General features: G+C 36.0%; 1 protein-coding gene across 6 annotated transcripts in view; it reads right to left on the bottom strand.

Annotated features, from left to right (window-relative positions):
• Positions 1 to 27,723, bottom strand: part of RNGTT (RNA guanylyltransferase and 5'-phosphatase) — a 247,508-nt gene that overhangs the window by 36,244 nt on the left and 183,541 nt on the right. For all 6 annotated transcript variants that reach the window (XM_053664811.1, XM_053664814.1, XM_053664810.1 and 3 more), the window contains one exon: positions 3,663 to 3,729. In XM_053664811.1, coding sequence (XP_053520786.1) covers positions 3,663 to 3,729 — 67 coding nt within the window. The remainder of the gene's footprint in view (positions 1 to 3,662; positions 3,730 to 27,723) is intronic.

Raw genomic sequence — 27,723 nt, 5'->3', positions numbered from 1 at the left:
ACAAGAAACATAGTATCTTTACATTTAGTTTAATGGGGAAAAATGGATATAGCAAACACTGGTATATCATGTCTGAAAAAAGTGAGATACAAGGCAAAGGCAGAAATGAGCTTTAAATTTCTAGATTAATCGAAAGCATCTAGAGTATGATCTTTTTATTGTCCTTCAGTTAACTTATAAGTATCTAATAAAGTAGAAATCCATACAGCATATTCAAAAGAACCATAGGAATTATGAAAAAAACCTGAATAATTATGAAGGATAAGAAATCCTTCCACAGTGTACGAGAGAAATCTTTCCCACAGCAACATTAAAGGAACAGATGCCCTAAAATAATGGACATTTTCTACTGAGTTGATTATCCCAGGCAGAGAGGGCTGACAAAGAATTGGCTTCTGTCACTGGGCTTGTTAGAAAAGGCCTGCATAAAGAAAATGCTATGTTAATGAATCAGGTAAGGGATGGAGAAATTACCCTCATACACACACTTAGACTAGGGCTTGGGAAAAACATGTAAAACACACACATGAACAAATTCTACACTTCCCTAAATATATCAGGTATACCTCTCATTTTTTAGTTATTTCATTTTTAATATGAAAAAACAGGATTTTCCAAACCAGTGGACAGTGGGGAAAAAAACCTGAGGTTTCAAAAATGTTCCTGCTGAAACTTATTAGAATTCCTGGCTATACAATGAATGTAGTCAACAGAATAGTGAGGGATATTTATGAAAAGACTCTTGCCAACTTCATTCATGTTCCTGGTATATTAAAAATAGAATAAAAATACTTTATCTAAATGTTTGTCATTAAGGAATCAGAAAAGTTTAAGAAAAGTCTACAAATTAAGATTCTGATGATGGACTTTTTAGAGTGTTTTGATTTAAGATGCATTAATGAAGGTATTTTATTAAAGAGGTGCTGATGCTATGGTAACTGAGATTTTTTCATTTAAAATGTCAATAATGTGACAAGACCTCCTCAGTATTAAGTATCCTGAATGTTCTATTCAGGCTCAGTCTATTCTGAAAAATTCGTGGGTCTCAAACCATAAAAATATATGCAGTGGAAAGGAATTTAAACTCATACCTCTCAAATAAATAGGAGAAAAGTAGTTCATGCAGCCAAGAAAAAATGTGAAGAAAAATTAGAAAACTAAATAAACAAAAAAGAAACCCAAACCAACAAACTGTACAGACCTGCCAAAAAAACAAAAAGTTATAACAAAGAAAAAAGATGATCACAAGCCTTTCTTTTCATTACTTGAACATTCATAATATTACTCCCACTTCTTGCAGGAAGGCCTAGATGGAATCTACAATAAACCCTCAACTAATATTACTACAAAACAATTTTTGATGAATGATTGAATGCTTTCTAAAATCAGGAATAAGGCAAGGATGTCTGCTTTCATAATTTCCATTCATCTCTGTACTGTAGGTTTTAGCCAGTGTAATAGAGCAAGAAAAAGCAATAAAAGGCATGCAAATCAGACAAAAAGAAGGAAAAACTGTCCTTATTAGATGATATGATCACTTACATAGAAAATCTTATGAAATCTATGGAAAAAGCTATCAGAACTGATAGAGTATAGTAAAACTGTAGGATTTAAACAAAATTTCATCATCTTTATATACTAGCAGTGCAAAAATTGAAATACTTGTATAACAGGATCACAAATATAAAATATTTACAGGTAAATTTATCTTTAAATACCAGGGCCAATACATGGAAACAACAAATATTGCCAGATATATTAAAGATCTAAATAAATGGGAAAATATGTAGTCATCATGAACCAAAAGATTCAATGTTGTTAAGATGTCATTTCTTCTGAAATTGATTTATAAATCCAAATAAAAATTCTAGCAAGCATTTTTACTGAAATTGACAAGATGATTCCAAAATTCACATGGAAGTTAAAGGAACCTAGATGAGCCAAAACAACTTTCAAAACAGAACAAAGTTGGAAGAATACCACTACCTGACTCTGCACAACTTACTATAAAGCTGCACGAATCAAGACAGTGTGGGACTGGTGGGAGGACAGACACACAGGTCAGTGGAAAAGAATAACGAGTCAGAAACAGACTCACATGTATATTTACGGGTAACTGATTTTCAACAAAGATGAAAATGTAATTCAGTGGTAGAAAAGTGTTCTTTTAACAAATGGTTTTGGAACAACTTAGATATCCATATGCCCTGAAAAAGGTAAAGAGAAGAAATTACAATCCTCCATACCTTGAAATATGAATCATACATAAAAAATTAACTCATATAGATTATAAACCTAAAATTATAAAGATTCTAGAAGAATATATAGGAGAAAAAAATCTTTGTGACTTTGGATTAGGCAAATATTTCTTAGGTCAAAACCAAAAGTACGAGCCATGAAGAAAAGCTAGTAAATTTATTTCATCGACATTAAGAAACTCTGCTCTTTGAGAACCCTGTTTGGAGAATGAAAAGACAAGCCATAATTCGGAGTAAATGTGATAAAGAACTTAAAGTTACAACATATGAAGAACACTCACAACTCAACAGTAAAAAAACAAAAAACTCAGTTTAAAATGGCAAGATTTGAACACATTTTACTAGAGATGTATATAGATGGCAAATAAGCACACGAGAAGAATCTCAACATTATGAATCATTAAAACTACAAGGAAATACCACTATATACCTGTAAGAATGCCTAAATTTAAAAAGACTGACCATATCAAATATTGATGAGGATGTGAAGAAACTACCACTTGTACATCTCGCTGGTAAGAAAATACATTGGCAGCCAGCCATTCCTGTCTTAGGTGTTTACCCAAGATAAATGAAACTGTGTATCTGTACAGAGACTTATATACACATGTTCACAGCAGTTTTATTTTAAATAGCCAAAAAGCAGAAACACGCAAGTGTCCATCAACAGGTATAAAAATAAAGAAATAGTGTTCTAACCATTTAATGAAGTACTACTCAGCAATAAAAAAAAGAATGAATTATTATAAAGTGGAACACTGTGGATGAATCCCACAATAATTATGTCGAGTGTAAGAAACCAGGAGGGGTGGGGCACGGAATGCTATATGGTTTCACTTACATAAAAGTCTGCAAATAAATTAAGACAATTAATGCATTAAGATAATACATTAATCTATAATGACCACAAATCACATCAGTGGTCACCTGAGGACTGAAAGGGAAAAAGGAAAGGCAGGGGAGTGGGTACAATTTCAAAGAAACACAGTAAAACTTTTGGGGTGATGGTTTCGGAAATGTAAGCATATGAACATTTATCAAATTATATACACTTTATGTATGTACAGTTTTTTATGTTAATTACTTCTCAATAAACTGCCAACATTTTTTAAGGGCAAAAAGGCTAATCTAAAAGATTAATTAGTGGCTCTGAACTTTATTTTTTTTTTAACCAATCACTTAAGTGTTTTCATTAAAAACCAATTCTATTATGGGCAAAAATATTTAAATAATTCTTTACAAAACTGAGTTACTTCTTCAGCAGAGATATGCAAAAGCAAATAAAGTTAATAGTTTACAATTATAATATATTTGATATGTTGATGGTTATTTGCAAATTTTTGGTGGGTTCTGGACAAGTGAACTACATGTATGAAAAGTATACTAGCAAATGAACGATCATACCTTAATTTGTGCAAAAGGTCTTTCATAACCTCCAACATAGAGAAGGCCAACATTCTGAGGAAGTAACCTACAAAGAAAAAAAAGCATTATTTAAAAAAATACTCTTCCCTAAGTATAAGGTTACATAATCATCAAAGTTATATAATAGATGAAAATATAGTGAAAAATGACTACCTGTGCAGTTCTTTTTGTATTCTGCACCATGAGATAGTAAGTAGCAAAGAAATAATTCTTATACTTCAGAAAATAGTGGGTAAGTGTAGAACAGTCTAACATATTACTAATTCCAGCTGAATTACTACGCAGTATCTCTGCAGGAGAATTAAATGAAGGAGTGCATATACTGAACAATCTATAAGGGTTCAACTCAAGAAACACTCATTGTATGCATTTACTTTGTACTAAAGGAGATAATAAAAAACTAAATAATTAGGTCCCAAAATCTAACGGGAAAACCAGACGTACAAATAACTAACCCTAACAAAAGGTGGACCCTGATTAAGTGCTATACAGGTATACAGGTATTTGGCACTGCAAGGCAGTGAGGTAAGAAAGAGGTACTTGCTATGAAGGGAGCTGAAGAAGTTTTCATAGGTGGGAACTGCACTTAGCTTTACAGGGTGCTTAAGGCAGAAAAACAAATTTAAGGGAAGTCGTATGGATGGCGTAAAGGATAATTTGGTTGGAGGTGAAAACCCAAAGGAAGTTTGGAATGGAACATGAAGAATGTTAAATGTCTGTATTTACTTTATGAGCAATATGAAATCACATTTTTACAAGGCATATTTAATTCTAAATGCACATGAAAATAAAAATCAAACCATACACAGGGTGGAAAAAAAATAATGGTTATCTTCCCTGTATAAGCCTGCCCTTCCTATTCCCACTTCACAGAGGCCCATCATTACTGACTGCATGAAAACATCGTGAATAAAGAAATACCAGCATTAGAACCATGCTCGTGGAATGTATAGTGGTGCTAGGCAGGAAGAGAGCATAACTAAATATCTAGTGTTTATTTCATCTATTATCATAAATATTTTCCTAATGGACACAGTCTTGACATTATTGTATGTGAATACAGAGAAAAAACTGCCTATACCCCACCCAAAGCAACTAGGCCAAAATATGTCTCTTCATAATCTAGACAAAGTTAATACCCTTTTATGTCTGGTAAAAAATTATCTCTAGGATGAATCTAAATTCCATTACATGAATCTAAGAACAGAATATTGAGTAGTATCTAAAGTAAAGAAAAAAATGCAAAGTCAAAACAATCAAATAGAAAATTCTCAGTGTACCATTTTGGTCAAATCATAGAAAATAAGAACATAACACTTTGTCTCCTCACACAACCAAAAGAAGGACAACAAATTTAAAAACAAAAAATAACCAGAACTGCCAGAAAATTGAATTGTATAGAAGTCTGATAACCAAGTAGTTAAAAAAGAAACATTCAGTCAGACTGGTAGGAGGGGTGGACTGGTAGGAGGAGTGGACCACAGCAAGGGGGTGGATGGTGGACCAGATGGTCCCACAGTTGCATGCAGATAACGTGGAAGAACAACCAGGGAGCAAGACGCAGCAAGACAGAGCAATCCAGGGTTTCAGCGTTGGGAAATAAAGCCTCAAAACCTCTGGCTATAAGACGTCTGGAGGTTGTGGCAGGGGGAGAAACTCCCTGCCTCACAGGACAGTTTGCTAGGTCCTAGAACATACACAAACCAACCCATCTGGGAATCAGCACCAGAAAGGCCCAATTTGCTTGGGAATAGTGGGGAAAGTGACTGAAAACCAGAAGAGAGCTGAGCAAGCGGCATTGTTTCCTCTTGGACCCCTCCCCCACATACAGCTTCACAACACAGCTATGTGGGTTGCCCTGCCCTGCCCTGGTGAACACCTAAGGCTCCGTCCCTTACTACATAACAGGCATGCTGCTGAGACCAAAAAAAAAAAATGACCCAAATGAAAGAACAGATCAAAGCTCCAGAAAAAATACAACTAAGTGATGAAAAAATAGCCAACCTATCAGGTTCATAGTTCAAAACATTCGTAATCAGGATGCTCACAGAATTGGTTGAATATGGTCACAAATTAGAGGGAAAAATGAAGGTTATGCTAAGTGAAATAAAGGGAAATGTACAGGGAACCAACTGTGATGGGAAGGAAACCGGGACTTAAATCAATGGTGTAGGTCAGAAGGAAGAAACACTCAAGCAGAACAGAATGAAGAAATAAGAATCCAAAAAATGAGGAGAGACTTAGGAACCTCCAGGACATCTTTAAACGTTCCGACATCCAAATTAGGGGTGACAGAAGGAGAAGAGAAAGAGCAAGAAGTTGAAAACTTGAACAAATAATGAAGGAGAACTTCCCCAGGAAATAGACTTCCAGGACGTCCAGGAAGCTCAGAGAGTCCCAAAGAACTTGGACCCAAAGAAGAACACACCAAGGCACATCATAATTACACTACCCAAGATTAAAGATAAGGAGAGGATTCTTAAAAGCAACAAAAGAAAAGTTACCTACAAAGGAGTCCCCATAAGACTATCAGCTGATTTCTCAAAAGAAACCTTGACAGCAAGATAGGGCTGGAAAGAACTTTTCAAAGTCATGATAGGCAAGGACATACAACCAAGATGACTCTATTCAACAAAGCTATCGTTTAGAATGGAAGAACAGATAAAGTGCTTCCTAGATAAGGTCAAGTTAAAGGAGTTCATCATCATCAAGCCCTTATTATATGAAGGGATTTATATATTATATAAATATTTATATAATATGAATATATATAAAGAGATTTATCTAATAGAATATGATCAGAAATATGAACAGTAAAATAACAACAACCTTACAACTATCAACAAATGAACCTAAACAAAAACAAACTAAGCAAACAACTAGAACAGGAATAGAATCACAGAAATGGAGATCACATGGAGAGTTATTAGCAGAATGGGGGAAAGGGTACAGGGAATAAGAAGCATAAATGGTAGGCAAAAAATAGACAGGGGGAGGTTAAGAATAATATGAGAAATGGAGAAGCCAAAGAACTTGTATGTATGACTCATAGACTTGAACTAAGGTGGGGGGGGGAAATACTGGTGGGAAGAGGCATGCGAAGTGGAGGGGAATAAAGAGGAGAGAAAAATGGGACAACTGTAATAGCATAATCAATACAATATATTTAAAAGATAAAATATGAACAGAAGCTATCCTGCTAAAGTTAGTGACTTCAAAACCCTACTTCAACAATTCCAAGATATGCATTTATTTATATTTTAACTTCTCTGATATTAGGATGCCCCTAATACTCATGTGTCTTATAATCATTGTCACCTGGTAATGGTTTCAAGGTGGCTGTGTGATTGACTACCTCCCACTTATTCAGTTCAGTAAGACTGAGCGTACTCGCAAAGCACTTCAGATTTTATAAAATAAGGTACATATTCAGTCTCCTGGAAACATCCTATGCTCCTGGATATTCTTTAAAGGCCTACAAAGCATTGAAGTCCAGGGAAAGAATGTTAATAGCTGGTGAACACAATCCTAAATTAAACCAATTTAGCAAAAACTATTTAAATATACTTGCAGTAATGCCATTTTATTTAGCATGTTGTTGATGGTTATAGTTATAAAATGACAAAAGGTATTTGTTCACTGGATATAAGTAGAAAACATAGAAAATGTCAATTGTGAAATAAAGAATTCCTTAGCCATCAATTGATAAGTCAACTACTCCTACCAACAAAACTTTAAATCTCTCATAAACCATTGTTAGTGTCATAAATTTAATGTTAGTTAAATAGAACAGTGGTAATTTATTTCTTATATAACAAGCATTCACAAAAACCTTGATAAACCCCTTTTAGAAGTAAAAATAGCATACATACAAATAGATTCTATAAAGCTAAGTGAATAAAAGCTGGCTGACATTTAAAAATCAATATGCCTCTAATTACTATGCAGATGAGTTTTAGGAACCTTGCCAAAATACTAGTAGTGTGTCTCTTGTCCTCTAACTTGCCTATCTAATAATTACTTTTTCCTAAATAAGATATTTCTTAAATATATCACTTACATAGCATATATATATATTTCACTTTTTAAGTGCTGTTTTTTCTCATTCATGTACCTAGTATTCCTTACCATAGACTGTATTACCACCACCATTTGAGTGGGTTTTACCATGTATCTTAATTTAAAGGCCTGCCAGGTATAAAATAATGAATACTTTGAGAATACAAATTCACACTTCTAAGATTGGACATTTCTGAAAATGTTTTTACCTTTTAAAAAATTATTTTGCTGTATACATAATTATTGTCAAACAACAGGTACCATTTTACGACGACAGGGTACTTGTGCATAATAAAGCAATCACATTTTAAATCTCCAGAGTAAGGCATAAAAAAATTCAACACTGATAGGTGTATTTATACATATATGTTAAAATGGAAACCCTGGTAATTGTTTTGTCCTAAATCACATGAACATTAACATACCCTTTATACAAAGGCTAACGACTCTCAAAATATTTGCCTGTTAACTAAATGCTTTTATAACCAGAGCAGCTGGTTTGGCAAGTAACAATAAAGTACCCTCCCCTTACTGTTGAGGGTAAGGGGAGAGTCTACTAGAGTTTTTTGGAAAAGGGAAAGACAGACAAGACTAATGTTCATTTTGTTTCAATTTTCCAAATACAAATATTAACAAGTATCTATACTGGAAAGAAAGCTGTAAAATTATTTCCAGAAAAGCTTCTTACATATAGAAAAATAAAATTTGTCAGGTAATCAAATAAACATTATTTTTAAAAAACCCATTTACCATAAACTGATGATGTATGAAATACTGCTCATAAAGAAAACTGTCTATAATTATTTCAACCTGAAAGGTTAAAAAAGAAAAAGAGGATCTTTTTAAAAATAAGAATAAGCAAAATAACTTAAAATGAACGGTTCTATGTATAAGCCATAATTACAATACCCACTAACAGATATATTTTTAAACTGCAACAAAAAAAAAACAAAAAGAAAAAAGCAAACAAAATATAACCAGAGACATTGAAATTAAGAACAATCTAACAATAGCCAGAGGGAGGGGGGAGGAGACAGTGGGGAGAAGGGTTTTCCGGAACTACTACAAAGGACAGATGGACAAAACCAGGGGTGGGGGGTGGAAGCAAGGGAGGGAGGTGGGTTTGCCTGGGGTTGGGGGGAAAATGCAGACAACCATAGATGAAGAACAATAAAGTAATTAAAAAATTAAATAAAGATTTTAGAGCCTTTAAAAAAAACCTTGAAATAACTTACAGTATCTTGAATACTGACTTACAGAAAATCACACTTCTTAGCCAAACAGCAAGTTCTACAAAGAGTAGGCTACATCTAATACATCCACCTCTAGAGGGGAAAAAAAAGACACAACAAATGCACTTAGTGTGGGACCAATAGTGCCCCTTTGAATATGAGAAAACGCACTGAACTAACTGAGAAGGCCTACATTCTCTGAGACGTCCAGCAGAAAGCAAACAAAAGCAGCACGTGTGCTTCGGCTCAGATAAACTTGGATGAGCTGCTGAGGGAATTTATTATTCTCCTTAGAAACTTGTCATAGCTTATTCTATACTGCATTGCTTTCTAAACCCTGAGAAACATAACAAATGCTCTAAACTTCTATAAAAAATAAACAAAACCCCACCATCATCAATAACATGTTTAAATAATCTATGCGTCAATAGAAATAAACAACCTGAAAATGATGTTTGATTAAGTGAAATATATATTGAAAGAAATAAATAACTATGATGCTAAAGTAAACAACAGGAAGCTGGATGGGTCCTGACAGGTGTGGCTCAGTGAGTTGGTGGGCACCATCCCGCAAAGCGAAGGCTGCTGGTTCGACGCGTCAGGACCTGTGTTGTGTCTAGGTTGCAGATTTGGTCCCAGGTTCAGTGTGCATGAGAGGCAAGAGATCAATGCTTCTCTCTCACATCGACATTTCTCTCCCTCTCTTTCTCCTTCTCTCTAAAAATAAATAAAGTCTTTTATAATAAAAGAAAAAATTTAAAAAGAAAGCTGAATCATTCTGCAAAGGTGCGTAAGAAATGCTGAGCTACCAACATTCAGAAAATACCCTATTTTACATCATACACAAAAATCAACTCAAAATGGATTAAAGACTTGAACGTGAGACCTGAAACCATAAAACTCAGTTGTTGGTTGGAGCACTGTCCTGTAACCAAAAGGTTGCAGGTTAAATTCCAGGTAAGGGCACATACCTAGGTTGCAGGTTTGATCCCCAGTAGGCAACCAAACCGATGTCTGTCTGTCTGTCTCTCTCTCTCTCAGCAATGAAAAAAATGTTCTTGGGTGAGGATTTTTAAAAAAGCCCTCCTAGAAGAGGCATAAGGGGAGAGCTTCTTGACACTGGTTTTAGCAAAGATTTTTTTTTAGATCAGACACCAAAAGCAAAGACAGCAAAAACAAAAACAATAAAACAGTGGGACCACCTAAAAATCTGCACAGCAATGTACAAAATAAAAAGGGAACTACAGAATGGGGGAAGATATTTTGCAAATCATATATCTGATAAGAGGTTAATATCCAAAATATATGAAGAACTCACATAGTAAAATAAGCAAGTAAATAAATAACAGATTAAAAATGGGCAGGGGAACTAAAAAAAAACATACAAATGGCCAATAGGTTCATGAAAGGTACTCAACATCACTATTATCAGGGAGACGTAAATCAAAACCACAACGAGATATTACCACCTCACACCTGTTAAAAGACAAAGATAAGTAAGTGTTGGTGAGAATGTGGAAAAATACGGAACCCTTTGCTCTTTGCACTGTTGGTGGGGATGTAAATTAGTGCACCCATTGTGCAAAACAGTATACGGGTTCCTCAAAAAAATTAAAAACAGAACTGCCATATGATCTAGCAATTCCACTTCAGGGTATAAATCCGAAGGAAGTGAAATGACTCTCTGGAATAGACACCTGCGCCCCCCTGTTCACCGCAGCATTATTTATAACAGCCATAAAGAAGAAGAAAATCATGCTATTTGCAACAACATGGATGAAACTTAAGGGCATTAAGAATCATTTTATTTAGCATCCCTTTATGCTACATAAAATAAGTCATACAGAGAAAGACAACCACTATGCGATCTCATTTGTACACAGTATCTAAAAAAAAAAAAATCTCCTAAAAACACAGACCACACTGATGGTTGCCAAAGGTTGAGCAGGGGGGTTAACTTAGAAGCTTCCAGTTACGAGATAAATGAAATGTAAAGCACAGCGACTACAGCCAACCATACTGTAGTATGCATCTAAAAGCTCTCATCACAAGAAAAGAAACTGTAACTATATCAAGTGATGACTGTCAACTGAACTTACCACGGTAAACAATTCACAATTCAATATGGTATACACCTTAAGTCAGTACAATATTGCATGTCAATTCCAGCTCAATCAACTAAGGGAAAAAAGAAATACTAATTTACAAAAACATTATTCATATACTGAAAGAAGCCAGCAAGTAGAAGAAATTTATAACATGCATTATCTCCTAAATTGAACACACACATAACCTAGGTCCTGGCAATTCCAAGTTTAGGTGTATGTCTGACAGACATGTATGTGTGTGGGCTTAAACACACACAAAAAAACATGTTTGGCTATTATGGCTGATCACTCCAGAACTGCCATCCATCCAAAAAACATATTATATTGTGTTTTATATATGAGCAAAAAAAGCCAAACACAAAAGAATATAGGTTTGCATTTAGGTAAGGTTCTGAAACAGGCAAAACCAAATCCTACTGTTTAGAGATGCAAATCTAAGTGATAGAAGTATAAAAAAGAGCCAGGAAGTAAAACTAGAGAGTCTGCACGGTGGTTATCCTCGGCGAGAGGACGAAGTCTGTGAAGGAGAGAGAGCATGCTGGAGGCATCTAAGATGCCATCTCCTTCTTGTCCTGAGTAAATGGGGTTGCTTACATGAAATTTCATTAGGATGTACATTTATGTTTTGTGTACATTTCTGTGTGTATATTTCATAATATAAAAGGTCTTAATATAAAAAGCACTAAGAAAAAAAACCAACATAAGCAATCAGTAAGACAGCAAGAGTGACTCTTAAAAGCACAATATTAACTGCTACATTAACATATTTTAATATTCCTGTATAAACAGATGTGTATTTTAGGAGATTAGCTACTAGGGAACCCAAAAGTCACTCAATCCCTTCTCTGTATTATGCCACTTCTTCTATGGCATAAATATAATGTGAAAAGGGGAAGGGTTTACAGCAACAAGTATAAAGGACACATGGACTAAAACAAGGAGGCAGTGGAAATGGGAGGGAGGTGGGGAGGCCTGGGGGGTGGGCAGGGATGGGCGTAAAAGGCAGAAAACTGTACTTGAACAACAATTAAAATAAAATAAAATTTAAAAAAAGAAATGAAAAACCCCCACAATACTCATACATCTAGACATAGTGGTTTTAAATACAAAGGCATTGAAATTCAAAAGAAACAATTACATTAAAAATACACAAACTTTTCACTCCCAGCCAAGGCAGAGCAGAAAGGACTAGGCTAGGCCCTCCTCCTACTAAACGACTAGAGGTGCAGGGTGGAGTAACAGTTTTCAGAACTTGGACAAGAGGTAGTAGCATAGGTCAGTGGTACCTGGGAAGAAGAAAACAAATTAAGTGATTCCTACCACTGCCCTAGCTGACTACCTGGAGTTTTTAAGATCACAAAATTTGGGAGAATCCAGGCCTATAGAGCCTAAAATATTTACCAAGTGGTCCTCTAGAGAAAAAAAATTGCCAATAAAAGCACATGTCCACAACTTTCATAGAAGCATAGTCCTAATAGCTTCAAAATGGAAACATCCCAAATGTTGATCAACAGATGAAGGGATAAGTAAACTGTGATCTAGTTATGTGATAAGATACTACTTATCAATACAAAGAAATGGACTACTGATATACACATAAAGTTAATAATGAAAGAAGCACTGGAGGTGGGGGAGGAAATATATGTTTCCATTTATATAAAACTATAAAAACTACTACTTCCATTTATATTAAATTCTAGAAATTACTCAATAAAGCTGTAAAAAACGTACAAACTTCATCTTCTAAATTCTGTTAACTATACTGAAGCAAGAAAATCTACAACTGTTTGTAGACCACACAGTGAACTAAGCCTACGAATTAACTCTAAATTAATCCACCCTGACCAGGCTACATGGATAGTTGATTCATTATTTGAAGAAGTGCCTGTGTAAACATGCACTGAATAGGTTGGAAAGTGGATTTTAATAGGGAAATCATTAAACGCATATAGCTCTCTGCCTAGTTTGTTATTTAATGATCCTAAGAATTACTCTACGGCTGACTTCTACCTACAAGAGAGAGGAGAATGATTTATGTAGGGATTACTCTCATATCTAAACATCTGGAATCATCCGAATCATCATCATATCCATAAATTTGCATCTCCTTGATACTGACCCCAGGATGTATGCGTAAATCACATTTTTTGAAAGGTTAAATGGAATAAAATTTTCATTTCCTGTATTGGGAAATCTTATTTTTTTTCTCCTCTGTTTTTGCCGTGCAAGTCCCCCTTGTACACTTCAAACGAAAATTTGACTGTGAAGTCTTCCTTTTCCCCTGGGAAAATGTAGGAACATTATGTTAAGAAGCTGTCTCTGCAGAAAAAGAAATACAAAAGATGCTTTGGAGAATAGAAACAGAAATTTAAGCTGAGCAAATATAATTTACAATTCAATTTTTTTAGTCTAAATTACAGCACCATGTCACATGTTACCAGCAATTTCAATAATAGCTATGATCAGTCAAAAAGAAAAATGTGGTTTTTTAAAACCACAGACCCGAGAATGACTGAGATTATCATATTCTACACTGAAAAGAATTACTTCAACTCTAAATTTCAGCTTCACAGAACTCTCCACAATGCTGACTGACACATGAACTAACTGAAAATAGAGAACTGCCTAAGTGGCTCATTGATAGATAGATAGATATACATTCAATTGGTCTTCTCTTTGCTATTAATTATAATTTGAATGCTCCTCTACTAAATACTACATATGCATCCCTTTCCTTAAAATATAGATTGTGTTATTACCTTTTTCATTGCTAGGCACAAACTAGCTACTTTTATTTTTAAAAGAAATTAATTCTTTATCATTTTAATGTCTTTAGTTATAAATATGAATCAGCTTATTTTGAGTTAGCATAACAGCTTGTTCCTGCCTTAACTGAATCAGTTATATTCTTTTGTTTAGAGTAAGTACTTATTGGTTGTAGTTTGTAAAGCCCTTAAAAAACTTTTGACTCACTCAACAGCTCTGTAACAGAATTTGAACTATGACAATTCATTTTATCCTTTATCTTGATATCTACTCCAAACACATTTATAACTAATGATAATACTAGAACTATTTTTAATTATTTCAAATTTAATAGTAATTGACTAAACTGTTGACCTACATGTCAATTATTTTGCTTAAAAATTATATTTATCCTTGATATATACCTTGACCAACTAACAATTAAAAGTCAACATAATGTGTGAGACAGTTCAACCTCAATAATGTAACAACTATAATCCAGTCTTGGTATTCAAGAATCCCATTGTGCTGGGGCTAATACAGGAATTCATGAGAGGCCCATAGTGTTGAACACACTATAAAGCATGATAATTTTAACATTTCTTAAAACCATGAATAACAACTAAATGTTACATAGCTGACTAGGCCCATACTTTACATATGACTTAAAGACCCTCCTATCCATATAATGAAACTAATTTGATTATTCTTGAAAAATGAGGTGGAGGTATCTAATAACCCAGTACATTTCCATTCATTTTTCCATTCTATTAAATGACTTAGGTGAATTCTCGAAGCAAGTTATGGTCATTACAAGCTTAGAATGTGCTCAGCAAAAACATGCAGGGTAGTCACACAATATTATCTTTTCCTCAAACTAACCAGGCTTTCAGAATAATTTAAATAGCATGGGACCTGGCTGGCGTAGCTCAGTGGATTGAGTGCAGGCCTGCGAACCAAAGGATCGCTGGGAACCCTGGCTGCAGGCCAGTTCCCAGCTGGGGACACAGGAGAGGCAACCATACACTGATACTTCTCTCCCTCTCTCCTTCCTTTCCTCTCTAAAGATAAATAAATAATATATTTAAAAATAAATAAATAAAATAAATAAATAGCATGGAAGCATAATCAGTCATTTCATGAAAATATTTTGAAGATGTTTTAAAAATCCATTTATCTGTACATCGCTGTTCACAGCAGTATGATTCACAGTAGTTAAAAGGTGGAGACAATGCATACGACCGTCAAGAACTGATAAAATGTGGCAGATACTACAACATGGTGCACTCTGAAAACATTTCATACACTGAATGAAATACGCTAGTCACAGAAGGACAGACAGTGTGTGTGACCACTGATATGATACCCAGCATGGTCAAGTTCACAGAGACCAAAAGCAGAATAGAAGTGACTGGGGGCTTGGTGAGGAAGGAATGGGGAGTTATGTTTAATGGTTTCAAAGTTCGGGACTGACAGAAAAAGTTCTGGAAATGGACGGTGCTGATGGCTGCGCAACACTGACAAGGTGCTTAATGTCACTGACTTGTGCACCTAAAAATGATTAAAATGATACATCTGATGTTATACATATTTTATCAAACAATTTTAAAAGCCAAAAATATCCATTCCTAAAATACAAGTCTATGAACAACTTCAAACATTTTTCTCTTTTTGATTCCCACAGAGATCGCTCCAAACTTCCTCTGTTCTCCAGTCTTCTCTGGTCCGTCCTTTCCCATCTCACTCCAAAAAACACTTTCAGTTCCCACTGAATGAAGAAGACCCCATCTTGAGTTTATCGAACCTTCAGTTCATATGTGTATGTGTGTGTGTGTTTAGCTTTTCTCCTCATTTCCTTGCTAAAGCTATTTGGTCCTCCATTTATTTATTTGATACCTTTCCAACTTCAACACCTATTCTTTCTTTTTGTGCAGGCTGTGACAACGCCACGGAAGGGGTGGCTTCAAACCATTTCGTCTGATTCTTTACTGTGGTGTCTATCAACAACTGTAAGCAATTCATTTAAATCCTCTTTAGCATCAATACTTTTTTGCACAAGTGGGTATGATTACTTCACAAAGCTATTTTGAGGATTAAATTAATGTATTTAATGTTTGTTCAGACTTCATCAGTTGAATACATGAAATAACCAAGGTATATCCTCAAAATACATTACATTAAAAAAAAACATGCCTTATATACAAATATTGCAATTTGAAGTTAATGACAAATGAGTTTAAATACATGAATGTCAGATTTATATGGCCCATGCATATCTACATGCATGTACAAAAGAGGGAGAGAGAGAGGCCAGGAGTCAGAGGGAAGATGAAGACTGACATAATGGCACAGATGAGTTATCTGAATGATAGAAAAGTACATACTAATGTAGAAGACCTAATTTTCCAAACTCTTTTGCAGCCAGGTGAAATATCCTATAGGCTCACCTCTTTTTCATTTATGACATAGTTACAAGGCAAACTTCTGATGACTATATTTCCTGAGTAATTAAATTAGAAATGAGATGCTGGAAACAGCAGGTCTGAATATATATATATATATATATATGAAATACACACATATGTATTTATGTGTGGTACACACATGTACATGCAATAAAATGTTATAAATTAGTACTGATACTTAAGAAAGCAAAAACAATGATGACCGTAGTTATCTACCAAGAACTTCAATGTGCAAGGCCCTGTGATAAGTGTAACTTTACATTATGTTGATTTTCTCTCTGGTGAATACTCTTTAGTATTAGAAATTTAGGACTCTAATCATGTCAAAGAACCTCATGGATTAGATGCCATTATTAATTATCCCCATTTAATTGATATGGAAGTTAACAAAAATTATTAGTTTGCCTAGGAACACATAGCTTGCTAGAGGCAAAACTAAGAATCAAACTTCTCTTCCTCTGGCTCTTTGTTCTTAACTCTTATTTTGTATGGGCACTGTTTTAACAATGAACAAGTTTGGTTAAGGATAATTAATTCCCACAACACGATCAACTCTGAGTGACAAAATCAGTGTGGGGCCTGCAAAGCTCTATCCAGCCTCTTAGGTGTGCAGAGTACCTCTTCAGTCAACATGGCCTACCTCTTAAAAAGAAAAATAAGGGAAAAAAGAGAGAGAGAAAGGCAACAAAGGAGGAAAATTAGGTCAAGCTTCTATGTACCTTGGCTCCTCCTCATCTTTTCCCTTTATGAAAATGGAATCATTCATTGCATGCTATTGATTTCCAGTGTATGCCACACTCTGCGCCAGGAACCAGAGACCACCCTGGCCCTCAAGAGCTCAAAGCCTTAAGGAGGCAGCGTGTTTGAATAAACTACAAGAAACTAAGACAAACTGGCAAATTCTATTACACACCCATATGAATTATACACTGTGGTAATCTTCTGACCTCTACAGACTTTTAAACTCTGAAAGTTGAGGCTTTGCATGTCAAGTGCAATTCCACATGCTGGTTTTTAGAGAACTCCTTTAGATATCCTCTGGCTCAACTCTGGAGCCACCAATAACAATCAGTATCCAAAGGCCATGAAGCGTCATCATCTAACATTTTATATCATAATACCAAGCTTCTAGTACACTGCCTGACTCAAAGTGGGTAATCAGTGGTTGTTAAGTAAAAAAAAAAAAAACAGAACAAAACAAACCAAAAACAACAGCCACATCTACCTGGGGAAGAACCACACTGATAGTAAGTTAAGCCTAAAAATACTTGATAAATATAATGCAAAATTTTAAATGAATGCATGTGAAACAAATTTATATGTAGATTACTTTGCCATAAAATATTTTAATATGTAAATTCAAAACTGACAGCTTAAGTTGTAGTATGATGTAAACAAGATAAAGATCACCTGGTCGTTCCGCCAAGATGGAGACGTAGGTGGAGGAACCACCTTGCCTCTGTGCACAACCAAATCTAAGAACAACTATTTTTAACAGCAGTCACAACCAAGCCACACGGAAAATCGACAATACGGAGTCCAAAGGACAACTAGATACTCAGCTGGACCATACGAGGAGCGAAACCAGCAGCGGAACAGGTTAGCAAGAAAAAATTCCCGGGTGGTGCGCGGTGAGCGCGCAAGCAGCCGAAAGGCGCTGATCGAGACCGAGCTAGCTACAGGAGGGAGCGCACAGGGAAGAGGTGCGGAGGGCTGTCTGCGGTCGGCCACGCACCTGCAGGTCGGTCGTGCACCTGCGTGCGGAGAAACCAGTGAGAAGGGAAGCCTGCTCGGGGCAGCAGGCTCGCACAATTCCAATCGGATAAACAAGCCTGAGGCGTGTGGTGTGACTGGACGGGCTGGGCTAGCGGAGAGGACCGCCATAGCTCCCTCTCTGACCACGCCCCCACACACAGCATCACAAACCAGCGACCTGGGTCTCCCCGTCCTGGTAAACAACTAAGGCTTCGCTCTGCTTACTTAACAGCACGAATAGACCAAAAATGGCTCTAGGGCAACTCAGAGCCCCAGAACCAATAGATCTAAGCGATGAAGAAATAGCCAGTCTTTCAGATGCACAGTTCAAAACACTGGTTATCAGGATCCTTACAGAACTGGTTGATTTTAGTCACAAATTAGAGAAACATATGGAAGCTAAACTAATTGAAATGAAGGGAAATACACAGGAAACCAATAGTAATGGAAAGAAAATTGGGACTCAAACCAAGGGAGCGGACCAGAAGGAAGAAAAAAATGATCAAACAGAAAAGAATGAAGAAATAAGAATTCAGAAAAATGAAGAGAAGCTTAGGAACCTCCAGGACATCTTTAAACGTTCCAACATCCGAATTATAGGGGTACCAGAAGGGGGAAAGGCACAGCCACCAGTGGAAAACTTATTTGAACAAATAATAAAGGAGAATTTCCCCAATTTGGCAAAGGAAATAGACTTCCAAGAAATCCAGGAAGCTCAGAGAGTCCCAAAAAAGTTGGACCCAAGAAGGGACACACCAAGGCACATCATCATTACATTAGCCAAGATTAAAATGAAGGAGAGAATCCTAGAAGCAGCAAGAGATAAGGGGACAGTCACCTACAAAGGAGTTCCCATCAGACTGTCAGCGGATTTCTCAAAAGAGACCTTACAGGCAAGAAGGGGCTGGAAAGAGGTATTCCAAGTCATGAAAACCAAAGATCTACAACCAAGATTGCTCTACCCAGCAAAGTTTTCATTTAGAATGGAAGGACAGATAAAGTGCTTCTCAGATAAGACCAAATTCAAGGAGTTCATCATCACCAGGCCCTTATTATATGAAATGTTAAAGGGACTTACCTAAGAAAAAGAAGATAAAAAAGATGAACGGTGAAAGGACAGCAAACTCACAGTTATTAAGAACCACACCTAAAACAAAAGCAAACTAAGAGGACAGCTAGATCAGGAGCAGAACCATAGAAATGAAGATCTCATGGAGGGTTAGCAACGAGTGGGGGGAGGGGAAGGGGGGAGAAGGTACAGAAAATAAGTAGCATAGACAGTAGACAGAAAATAGATAGGGGGAGGGTAAGAATAGCAGGGGAAATACAGAATCTAAAAAATTTGAGACACATGTTCATGTACTAAAGGGGGAAATGGTGGGGGAGGGGTATGCAGGGTGGAGGGGAATGGAGGGGGGGAATAGAGCAAATGTAATGGCATAATCAATAAAAAAAGTTAAAAAAAAAAAGATCACTTGGTCATAGGGAAATTTAAAGTAGGATTCCCACAAATGAGATAACAGATGAGACATAATAGAAATAATGAAGATGCTTTATAGCTTCCTAAAATTCTTCTTTAATCTGGTTTTAGAAAAATAAACCTGATAGCCATACAAAATTTTTAAATATTGCTGTATTACCTCCTAAGCTGGAATAAAACATCTGAAATCATCTATGACATAAGAGTCAATAAACATTTTTTAATAAATGTTCTGGCTATGACTAGTAGGGCCCAATTTATTCCTAAAATTAAACTTAAGTCATATACTTCATACCCTAAAGTTTTGTTTTTATTATAGAAACACCAAGTTCAGAGCCTCTTTTCACTTTCTAGCAGGTAATTTAAAAACCATTTGGAAATCAAAATAGCCTCTGTGTAAGATTAGAATTTCTGCTTCAGAAGTCTTATTTGATTATAGACGAGTTATGGGGATTAGAAACGAGAAGAATTAAGGATGGAAGAAGAAGTCAAAGTCAACATAAGCAATCCCAACTATAAAAGGACTTCAGTTAACTAGTCAAGAAGAGATTTCATCTGCTAATATTCTTTAACTCCAAAAAGCTGTTCTCATGACTGTTTTAAAGTAACCAGGAAGAGCAAGGCAGCAACTGCTGGAAATTCTCAGCATCAATATGAACATTGGGTATGTCATCAATGCAGTGAAATGCCCTTCTGGGGGGAGGGAGAGCAACTGTTAAGTCTGTTTTGGGTGGTTAAATGAGATAAAGAATGTGTTGCCCTGGGATCAGATTAATTTTACAAGAAATTAAGGTAGCTTAAGATAAAATAACATAAACCCATATGTTACAAAGTACAAACAAAAGTAAACTCTAGGGAAGGCACTAGTCAAAGAACATGTATGATGACACAAGGACATGGACACGAACATGGACACTAGTGTAGGGACTGACTATGGGAGCAGGGGAGTGGGGCTGGGTGGAGGACAAAGGAAAGAATAGGACAACTGTAATAGAATAACAATAAAAAATTAAAATACATCAGGGCATATGCCTGGGTTGAAGGCCAGTTCCCAGCAGGGGCCAGTTCCCAGCAGGGGATGCACCAGAAGCAACCATACATTGATATTTCTCTCCCTCTCTCCTTCCCCCCTTCCCTTCTAAAGATAAATAAATAAAATTTAAAAAAAAAAGCAGGGCAAAATGACCTTTGAACTGGGCTAGGCAAACTTGTGTCCCAATGAACTGTTTGGAAAGATAACAATAAAGCATTATTATAAAAAAATTAAAATAAGTAAAAAGTACAAAGGTGAACAAATAATAAAGGTACACAGATACTCAGAGAAATTAACTACTTCATAAATATTTAAATTAAATTTCAACAGTGTGTCATTCATCAGAGAAATAATCAAATGATCATAAAAACAGTGGTCTAAAGTGAAGACATCCTGAAGAGAAATGGTAAATTAGACTGTATTTATCTACAATTGCCATAACTAAAATCATCCAAAATACTTTGCTTCATTTTTTCTTAGAGCACATATGTTGTTTATAAACTGCCTAGCAATATTACTTATTAAGTACCTACCAAATTTGTATTTCTGAAAATTTTAACCACAGTTTAAAAGCTATCTAACAGTAAAAGTGAAACTCAAACTATGTAGTTACCTATAAATTATGAAGAACAGAGTACTGTTAGTTATAACCATAAAAACACTATTATAAAAACAACCTCATACATGTATACAGTTTGAAATGAAATCTCTAAAGGACTAAGTATATGCTGATACAAATAACTGAACACAAATGATGGTTCAGTTTAGGCCACTGATTCTTCATACATTTCTTTTAGGGAAAGAAGGGAGTTCTTGGGCACTAGGAGCACTATGAAAGGAAAAAAAATCCATTTATACAAGGAAGGACTGTTTGTAAGAGAGACTTAATATATTAGAAACAACATTAAGTATAATTTATAGGAATATTTAAGCTTAATTTTCTCCCCTTTTTATTAATATTTCATTACTGTTCCTTCTCACTACCATTCCCCAAAAGGATGTTTTGCAGAAATAAATGAGGAAACTGAGACATCATAATATAACAACAAAAAAGAGGTAGGAATAAAAAAAATTTATGTTGACTGCATCAATAAGCAACACCATTGACTACACTGACAAGAAGTCCTCTTGCAGTACTACAAGTGCAGAAAGAACTTGATACTTACAAAGCCTTGCCTCAGAGAAAGTGACATGTCAGCATTCAAATGAGAACATGGTGGTAACAAGTTCTATAGTTAGATGTATAAAAGGGAAGAGCTGGAAAAGCTTCAATATAAGACTTTGCTATTAAAAGGCTTAAAATCTAAGAAAAGGTCTCAGATCTTTCTGATTTTCCTTACTATTCAGCAACTGAAAGCCTCTGTTTTCATCAATTGTGCCTCTTTCATGTCTTGCACATGTGCCACAGTCATCTCTATCTGAAGTACCCTTACTTTCCAATAGCTCCCATTTTTCTGGACACAGCTGCAGTGTCACCTCCAGTATGAAGTCTACCCCTGTTGCTCTACCCTGAGTTCCCCTGCTCTGAGTTCTTCCACAGCATCAGCGACCCGTGCTGCACAGTTTGCTCCTTATGCATGTGTTGTCACACAGCTCACTGTTGTTTCACATGTGTTTGGTTTATCACAATCATATTTTAACTCTCTATGGGAAAATGACACATAATCTTTCTTCTACAGCCCTCATACTGCTTATCATTGGCCTAGGTATTCAACAAGACATTCAATAAACATTTGCAGAATGCTACTTATACTAACAGCCAATATGTACTAAGGTATGTGTATCAGAAATTGTGCTAATTGACTTCGATGAATTTAATCATAATGTCCCCGTGACCTAGGTTATAATAAATGTTAATAATACTAATACTAAGCACATTTTACTTATAAGAAAATTAAAGCTAAGTTTTTGGTAACAACCAGGGTAATAGTTCTGAGCTTTCATCTCAAAAGAATATGCTATCCAAAAAAAAAAACAAACCATAAGAACTATTAAACTTGGTACTTTGTGCTTTCAATCTCTGAAAAGTTATCTAAGTGAAAATGGTAGAAAAAATTGGGCTAACTACCCACCTAATGCTTCAAACTCACCAACTGTCCCAGGTCCTTCAAGTCAGAGCCTCTATCAGTACCTGAAACTCACTAGTAGTGCCATAACCTAGGCACACAGTAACCATGAATGGGTAAAATTCCTGTCATAATAAAAACAATTTATAGCTTCCCTCACATTAAAATGAATAATAAGTAATACCTGGCTAGTGTGGCTCAGTTGGTTGGAGGGTCCTTCTGTACACCAAAAGGTCACAGGGCTCTATGTGCAGTCAAGGTACATACCTAGGTGGTGAGTTTGATCCCCCCCCCCCATCAGAGAGCCTGTGAGAGGCAACCAATTGATGCTTGTCTCTCACATTGATATTTCTCTCTCTCCCCTTCTTCTCCCTCTTCCTTTCCCACTTCCCCCTCCTCTCTCCCTTTCTTTCTAAAAAAGCAATGAAAAAATGTCCTTGGGGAGGATAAAAAAATAAGTAAATTATATGGAATCCACCATTCTCTTCCTAATTTTATTAGGGTAAAAACATCATTAATGAAGAAGAAAATGACAGTGGCCTTATTTAAACAATACTAACTGTCCTCTTCTGTTAAGCTCACTGCCCCCGCAGCAAACTTCAGAACTTAATCTTGGTATTATCAAACAAAGGTCCCTTGTTCAATTAGGAAGGATAAAGGGTTAAGTGTGATAATTTCAAGATTGCTTTAAGGAGATAATGCAAAATCACTTCAATATGCAATATAAATAATTATATAGTATGTAGTGTAATAATAAGTATGTTATGTGAGTAAATATTAATATATCTATAATACAAAATAATTTACCAGATTAGATATTTAAGAGATCACTTTTTAAGCCAATATAATTCCAAATTCACTTTTCCTTTCCATGAATGCTCTAACATGATAGATTTAATCTATAATGAAACATTTGCTATGTCAAAAGATGTTATACAAAAAAAAATTTACAAATAATTAAACAAATTTAAAATATCTGGCTCAAAAGTAATGACCACAGAAACACTATCTACAATGCCTTAAACAAGGCCAAAGGACTTTGATTAATCTCACACATCCAGGTCTATGTCCATCAATCATTTCACAATGGTGTTCTAAGAACAGAGAAGGTAGTAGAGGACTAAGAAGCAGGGCTGAAAGGGAAATGAAGAGCAGGATGACAGCTAGTGGGGGTGGGGCAGGGAGTAGAGGGAATGAGCAAGAAAGAAAAAGGACTCATGGTCATGGACAACAGTGTAGGGATTCCTAGGGGGAGGAGAGTATAAGGGAACTAAATGGTAATGGAAAATAATGCAATAAGGATTAAATAAAATACAAAAAAAAAAGTACAGTTGATTCCCCAGAATCTCATATAATCAAGCAACACACTGTAATATAAAGCCTTTTCCCTTATGAAAGTTTGCTGTTCTGCATTTGCAAACTGTTGGGCCCAACAGACAAACCTCTTACCCACCCTCTAAAACTAAATTTTTTATTTCTCCACTTCCAATTTCTTTTAAAGAATAAAGATGGAGGTGTAGGGGTTTTTTTTTTAGTGATAATTACCCTATAGAAATAAACTTTCTACAGTCAAAACTTTTGAACACATGTAGGAACTGATGATGCCCTAATATGATTTTTGCAAATTGAAAATGTAAAGTCTAGCCCTAGCTGGTGTAGCTCAGTGGATTGAGCGTGGGCCTGTGAACCAAAGGATCACAGTTCGATTCCCAGTCAGGGCACATGCCTGGGTTGCAGGCCAGTACCCAGCAGGGGACGCATGAGAGGCAACCATACATTGATATTTCTCTCCCTCTCTCCTTCCCTTCCCCTCTAAAGATAAATAAATAAAACCTTAAACAATTATTTAAAAAAAGAAGATGTAAAGTCTATTAGCCAATGGTAACAGATACTAGAATTAAAATGCAATCCTTAAAAGTCTTCTTAGTTCCTTACCTTAAGAGATATATTGTGTGTTTTGTTAGAACCAAGTGACAAGTGTTTCCAATCTTGCTACTAATATTCCAGCCAAAGTAGACAGCTTCAAACATCTTTCTTTCTTATGTTTGATCTCATAAATGAAAAGACTGCTCTCCACAAACAGTACAGATATTACTTCTGCTATTCTACCCCCTTCACACAATTGTCTAGGTAGAAGTCCATTTAGGAAAAGAAGAACCCAGTGATCATATGAACTAGATTCTTCTATCTTAAAAAACTGAGCTGTGTACATATTTTTATTTTGTCAAATGTTATAACTAATACAAATATTTTAAAAACACCAAGTAGCCATAGCTATAAAAAACTGTGAATTATACCTGACATATAGGACATATGAGATACAACAGATCCATCTTGTACCTGCTGCCTTTGTACTCCATTAAGATGTTGACTGTGTGTACTAGAAAGGAATACAGCATATTTCAGGGAACAAATATCATTTGGTGTAAGTGGAGCTAGATCTGTAACAGTGATCTCACCACAAAATTAAGAAAATTATTACAGTGAGCTCTAAATAACATGAGAGAGAGAGAGAGAAAGTTTTAGCATTTTTATTCTTTCAGGCAAGGAAATGGCTAAGAACTATTTCACAATAGTTTCAGTTTCCTGAAATATGGGGTTGCAAACTAGGTCAATTCCTAACTGATACCACATTTTCCTAATTTAAAGAGACTTTGATGGCCATCCCTTTCCTAAAATTGACAAGTGCTATTACCAAAAACATTCACATGCTCTCCAAAGTACAAAAAGCCTTTGAGGTCATAGGTAGTACGACCTCAAAGGTATTGTTTTATGCTGAAACAATAAACTCTACCCTCAAGAATATTATCTTTTAGTGAAAAACACCAAAAACAAATCAAGATCCACAATTCAATGTAATAAGCTAAATGCACAGAAGAAGAGCCAATGGACTCAGATGCAAGGGGACCATGAGATGGGACTTCATCCGCCAGTACGTTTTACTTCTCAGAATTTCTCATGGTTTTTTTTTTCAACAGTATATTTGAATTGATGCCATATTAATACATTATGCAATTTAGGTTGAAGGGCTGAGATTTTCCAGGACCAGGCCGGAGGTGCTCCAGTAAAGGCAGGGTGGGGGAAAGGTGATAGCCTTTCAGACTGTGCAATCCAAGAGCTCGTTCATCTATGCCACAGTGATGGGCTATTTCTCTCAAATCTCTTTTTTGCATTCCTGGGTAGAGGAGGGCATCTGCAGCCCCAAGGGTAACAACCCTGTTTTCTAGGGTGACCCCTGAACTTCAGAATGTGTATTTTGCTTCCATGTGAGATCTGTTCCTACTAGACACTTTCACACCTGCTTGTTTCTCCTCCCTCCCTCCTGCCTTGGAAGTTGTTGTCTCAAGTCAGATCTTGGCTCTAGGCATGGAGACTCCAGCTCCAGCTTCTGGACTTTAGGGCTGGTGCAAACCTTTAAGTAGTCCACTAGAGCTGGTGCTTCCTGAAATCTGTCACTTCTCTGTCCCTTTGGATATGCCCAGGCATTCTCTACTGGAGTATGCAATCTGGCTTTGCATGCAGTTTTGCAATCTGGCTTAATCTGTAGTTGTTATAATCCACTGTAACTTTAAGACCACCACAGCTACTCATCACTGTATAGGCCGGTATGAAGACTAAGGTTTAGCCCTGGCTAGTGTGGCTCAGTGGACTGAGTGCCCACCTGTGAACCAAGGGGTCAGTAGTTCAGTTCCCAGTCAGGGCACATGCCTGGGTTGCAGGCCAGGTCCCCAGGCACTCCAGAGGCAACCACTCATAGACGTTTCTCTCCTACCCTCCCTCCCTCCCCTCTCTTAAAATAAATAAAATATTTTTAAAAGACCAAGATTTATATAAACCTGATTTATATAAAATTATATAAATGATTTACTATATAATGATTTACATGAGATTTACATAAAAATGGGAGTACTGTGAAAACCCTGTCAATGGAAAAATTAAATTAAAACTGACAACTAACTTCAGTATATTAAGTCTACCACCGATCAGTTGATTCATCAATGGAAAAATGAAATCCAACCATCAACCAGGTTTTTTTTTATCTTTACCCAAGGACATGATTATTGATTTTTAGAGAGAGGGGAAGGGTGGGAAGCAGGGAGAGAAACATCGATGCAACAGAGAAACACTGATCTGTCGCCTTCTCCTGCACGCCTGGACCAGAGACCAAACCCGCAACCTAGGCATGTGCTTTGATGGACGATCCAACCCATGACCTTTCTGTTCACAGGATGATGCTCCAACCAACTGAGTTTTCAACCAGTAATTTTAACTTTTACAGCAAAACTGACCAATTAATTATGCTGGGAAAATGCTCATGGTAAAGAACTTCAGGGAAACTACCTAGAACTGGTATTACATATTAAAATTATTACTAAGATAATTAACTTTTCTTGTACTAAGTATTCAAAATCTGGTTTATGTTGTATATTTACAGCACATTTCATTTCAGACTAGCCACACCTCAAATGCTCAACAGTCACTCACGGCTAGTGGCTATCATACTGGACAGTGCAAATAAGGAGTAAGCAAACCATCTGTTCACTCAGGGATGTGACCTGAACAAAAATTCTCAAAGACCTCTATTAAACAAGGAAGAAAATTCTGCCACATCTTAAGGTGGAATCTGTTGTACTTATTGTAGCTAAAACTGGAAAGTAATTGCTCATACACTTCCAGCCCCTCTGAAAACAGCCTAACAACCTAGGATCGGCCTGGGCCACTCGGCCACAGCCCATCACTGGACATCATTCTGGCAACTTAGAAGATGGAGATACTTTGCAGCAAGTAAGTATCTTCAATCTAGAGATCATGCCCTCTTTGTAGAAAAAGATTCTATCCTAATGTCATCTGTTTGATATAAATCAAACAGATAATGTCATTTAGGTATCTTAAATTTTATAATCTACAAGACATATACATATATATAATACACATATATCACATTACTCATAATTGCATCTTCCTAATTATTCAGAAACACTTAAAAACACCTTAGCAAAAATATATTTTGACAATCTATACAATCCAGCATATATGCTCAAACACATGTTGCCTATTCTAAGAAATGTATTTATGATGGAGTAGTATTCTTTAACA

Source organism: Artibeus jamaicensis, unplaced genomic scaffold, assembly GCF_021234435.1.
Source record: "Artibeus jamaicensis isolate MK-2021 breed Jamaican fruit bat unplaced genomic scaffold, CSHL_Jam_final contig_387, whole genome shotgun sequence".
Classification (NCBI taxonomy): Eukaryota; Metazoa; Chordata; class Mammalia; order Chiroptera; family Phyllostomidae; genus Artibeus; species Artibeus jamaicensis.
The sequence above is the reverse complement of the archived record's forward strand: the minus strand, read 5'-3'. Positions and strand labels throughout refer to the sequence as shown.